The following is a 4,717-nucleotide window of genomic DNA, read 5'->3' as shown; positions in this document are numbered from 1 at the left end:
AACAGGTTGTAAAGTGCAGATTAAAGCCACACCCATGTTTCTTTATGTCCATGGTGGTTGTTCGCAAAATATAATTACTTGTGCAACTGCTGCTCCTTTCATGCAGTGGGATACAGTTGTATCCGACAATCAGATCATATCCATATGGCTTTTAATCACTTTTCTCATTTGTTGACAGACTTTATGAGGATGTTCATCCATGGTCAGCTGTATTTTGGGTTATTTCAACTAAGGGACAGCTTCAGTAAGTGCATGTTTTGGTAACTGGTTAGTTGTGAACTCTCTCAAATAAATATGAATATAGTCAGACATTTGCCAGAGCCCAACTGTGAAATGCCAACCGGTTAGCCAAGTTGTACTGGCACAAAGGAACCAAAATTAGTACCAGTGCTTTGGCAATTTAATTGAGGTTCAACAGATAAACAGGCAAATAAAACATTAATGGCGGTGGTTACTGCTTGTAGACTTCATGGCATCGGAATGACCATATTTGGTTGGATGACTAGGGAAGCTCCGATGAATCATTACATGGCCTTTATGGTTAAGACCCAGAGGGATATGAATTATGTAAGGGGGATGATAAGGTAAGCCTATTCATGTACTGCCCTTCCTCAACTACTATGTAAACACACAAACAGATAGAAAGTGAGAATGGTTTTGACACATGCACACAGTTTACACTTCACAGAAATAAGAAACAAAACACGTCAGTTCCATTGTGAGAAAAGAAAGGTATCATTTGGGTGCACCTGCAACTAGCAGTGCACTATTATGAATGTAACAACATTAGCAGTATCAATTGACAAGCAGTGAGTACTAGGACATTTGGATAACAAAAATGAATGTCCACATCCTACTCAGTGCCTGCCATTTGAGGATGATATTTGCAGTTTGCCTTATCCTTAACTGAAGGCTGTTTGTGAAACTGGCGCAAGAGACCCGATACCAGCGTGAATACCTCGCTGGACAAAGCAGGCTCAGCAGCCGCTCTTTCAACCTCATTATTTGCACTTGAATGGGGCTTCCTAGAGGCTAAACGCTTTTTTTTGGCGCGTGTTTACGGGAGAGTTTGAAAGAGTGAAAATATTCAGATGTAGGCATACTTGGCGCCTGGTGGCTGCAGCGTTGTTTAAAGCCTGCTGCGCTGGGTGACTGGGTTTCTCACAAGCTGATGATACGCAAATGAGCTGAGGAGGAGAGAGATGAGTTGGTCAGGTGATGGGAGAGCCAACTGATCTGCCAAATGAAAGGTGTATGAAGGTATATGGTAAAAGGAATATGTGGTTATCTTTATATATATTTATTTATATATATATAAATGCATTTTGAGATGTTTAACACGAAATGTAATCATATAACAACTTTTCCATATAACAACTCTCCATATAACCTATCCTGTAATCACACTCCATTGGTCTACAATTGAGAGGACAACGCACTGTTTCCAACGTCTCCATAACCTATCCTGCATTATATCTCTTTCAACACGGAGTGCGTTATGCTCTATGCTGCTCGGAGAACTACCCTGCATGGGCCTTGGACATGTCTTTCATACGTGTTTGGAGATAAAAACGTGTGTTTTGGTTTTTGTGTATGGGGATTTTATCGGGTTGAAGGAGAAGGTATGTAATGCATTGGGATGTACTAATATTAGCCTATATTGAAATACAATGTGTAATATTTCATCCAAAATGCGTAACTTTGACTCTCGTACCGTGCGTACATCTTTCGGTATCGTTACCCTATTCGTAAGGTGTTAATTGCTTACTCTTCTTTTTTTCAAGGGGGCGGACTTTGCCAGGCGCAGCATTACGGTTATACTTGTTAAACTCGTTTCTGTGCAGGAGGGGCTTGTATAGAGGTGTCTTTAAAGCTCGCACGAGCGCAAGAGGAAAAGCAAAGAGACTACAAGCGCTCACTGGGCTCACTGGCTTTATATAGGGCTAAATTTAGGGACGTGTAGTGCGTGTTTCCGCCGCTTCGTACAATTGGTCCAGCTTTTCAGCTACAATATTTATAAGGTATAGGAACTCCTACCAATCAAACTTTCACATGACTCTGAAACAGTACTTGAAGTGAGAAGTAGTGGTTTATACTACTACAAATAGTTTCTCGTGTGGACTCCAGTCTACATCGCGTTTGCTAATATTCTTAGAGAGAAATAACGTTTTTTATTCAAGAAAAGTACAACGTATGGAAATGGCCTTAACCGGGACCATTTTACCATCCATCGCTACATTTGCGAACCAAAAGGAAAAATGCTGGGAAAATGTAAGTGTATTGAATGATCTATTTAGAGATGTTTGTTGGTTGTTTTACATGTTGTTGGTCAATGTCTGTAACAATAAAGAAATAGCATTTCAGTCCAGATGTAGAATCAACACATATTTGTTGGTGAAGTTTGGCAATTAAACAATTGGCCAAAATCTATAGAGAGTTTTATTTTGTTATATTATAATTTCACTAACGGTATCCTTTATTATTTCAGAGGTGGAAGGGAGAGATGGGCAGGCCTGTGCATTCCAGCTGTGCTGTGGTGGAGAGCATGGACAACTGCATGGGCAGAAAAGACGAAGAAGAGCTCGATAAATTCCTGGATCTGGAGTTTATTCTCTCTAACTCCACCGGCACAGACAGCAACACTCCATCCTCCGGGACGGGAGTAGAGTACAGGCTGGGAGAGCAGAACAACATGTATCACTCCGGGATGCAGTCTACCTACCCGCTGCCTGAGATGAGCAGCCCACCTCCACCTTACAACAGCCTGATGGCTGAGCTTCTGCGCACTGAGCTTGACAGCAGCTTCTGCCACCAGCTTTCCGGCAACAGCATCCATGGGAGATTTCTAGTCAGTTCCTCTGCCTTCCCAAATCAGGACTTTGTAGACAACATCAAGGTTGAGCCGTCCATGGACAGCTACGGACCGCTTATGGGCATGGTGCCACAGAGCTGCCCAAAGATCAAGCAGGAGGGGAACGTTTCGTGCATGATGTCCTTCGAGCAGCCGAGACTAGCCAACTCTCCACAGGCTGCGGGGAACATGACACCGCCTCTCAGCCCAGACGACCTGATGAGCTCCGAGTGTCAGCCCCAGATGTGCCACTCCATGACTTTCCCCCAGAGCTACCGCTCCGCAGCGGGATACCCTCACTCTCACCCGTCCCAACAGATGCAGCTCCCGTACCAGAGCGCACACCAGTTCGGGATGTATGAAGACGGAATGGGTATGCAGCCCACCAACCAGAGAGTGCTACTCACTCCACCGTCCTCCCCGCTGGAGATGATGGACTCAAAGCCAAAGAGGGGTCGGCGCTCCTGGCCAAGGAAGCGCACAGCGTCTCACACATGCACTTTCGCTGGATGCGGGAAAACCTACACCAAGAGCTCGCACTTGAAAGCGCACCACAGAACGCACACCGGTAAGGAATATTCCTAATTTTCTCTTTATGCTTATTGCAAACTTGAACTACTTGGCTCTATGTGTTGCAAAGAACTGCGTTGTATGTCAGTATACTTATGGTATTTTCCATTGTGTAATTCAACAGGTGAAAAACCATACCATTGCAGTTGGGAGGGTTGTGGCTGGAAGTTCGCCCGCTCCGACGAGCTGACACGCCATTTCCGTAAGCACACTGGCCACAGGCCGTTCCAGTGCCACCTGTGTGAGCGCGCCTTCTCCAGGTCCGACCACCTCGCGCTGCACATGAAGCGACACATGTGAGAAACCACATACGATTGAGGACTATGCCAAATGAACCAAGAACAACATCAAGAAAGATGTATCCAAAATATGTATTTCGTATTTTAGTTTATTTAAATTCGGGGGGGGGGGGGGGGAATAGGAAAACAGCATGAGAACATAAAACGTGGTCCGACTTGACCAATTAACGAATTCTATATACAAATACTATTTTTGAAATATGTAGCTGGTACTACTTTGTTATTTTTTATCGAATAATATTTCTATAAAAGGCTTTAAACATGCATTACACGATGTTTGCATTTGTGAATTCAAGTCAACTTATGAGGCTGGCCCTATACACCTCTGACGCAACTGGAATCTGACAATTACATTGTTTAACATGATGTGTTTTGATAGTCACGATAGTGTTTTGATAGTCACGATAGTGCCTTCGATTATCTATATGCATCCTACGAGTGCCATATTTTCTAATGGCAAAAAAAACTAAGTTTATGTGAGTGTTATAACTGTAAACAGAACATGAAATAAGCTTTAAGACAATGTTTTGATCTAAAACTGCCTTCCAGTCTTCAGAGGCTAGAATTGAATGTTCTGTGTGTGCATTTATCTGTTGAATAACATTTGATGTCAGGGTCTTTAAAACTATGGAAATAGTTGTCCATCTCAACATGACAAAGGGCTAAACGTCTTGTGACTTAAAACTGTTCTGTTTGGTTTTCTGAGTAAATGTATTAATGCCATGTAAATACATTTTTATATAATGTAAATAGTTTATTCTAATGTACATATTAAACTAATTGAACAACATTATTCTTGACTTTGAGTGAAATACTTGTGGCCTTCTGTCTATTATCCTGACAAAGGAAAACGGAACAGCCCTGACATCTGTGTATCATCATCACACCATAATGTAACATCACACCAGCAAACCATACTTCCTGTATATTTACATCAACCATAAGCTATAGTTGTCCCTGTGTGAATGGCTTGCCAGATATCCTATAGGCCAGTTCA

At 42.6% G+C, this 4,717-nt stretch overlaps 1 protein-coding gene across 1 annotated transcript; it reads left to right on the top strand.

The window, feature by feature from the left end:
• Positions 1 to 1,882: 1,882 nt before the first annotated feature.
• Positions 1,883 to 4,513, top strand: LOC135512702 (Krueppel-like factor 2). Its single transcript, XM_064934997.1, has 3 exons — positions 1,883 to 2,271; positions 2,489 to 3,419; positions 3,546 to 4,513. Exons 1-3 carry the CDS (start codon positions 2,194 to 2,196, stop codon positions 3,719 to 3,721), a joined length of 1,185 nt encoding a protein of 394 aa, XP_064791069.1. The 5' UTR covers positions 1,883 to 2,193; the 3' UTR covers positions 3,722 to 4,513.
• Positions 4,514 to 4,717: the final 204 nt, after the last annotated feature.

This window comes from Oncorhynchus masou, chromosome 24 (genome assembly GCF_036934945.1).
Source record: "Oncorhynchus masou masou isolate Uvic2021 chromosome 24, UVic_Omas_1.1, whole genome shotgun sequence".
In the NCBI taxonomy this organism is placed as follows: Eukaryota; Metazoa; Chordata; class Actinopteri; order Salmoniformes; family Salmonidae; genus Oncorhynchus; species Oncorhynchus masou.
This window is presented reverse-complemented; position numbering and strand designations above follow the sequence as displayed.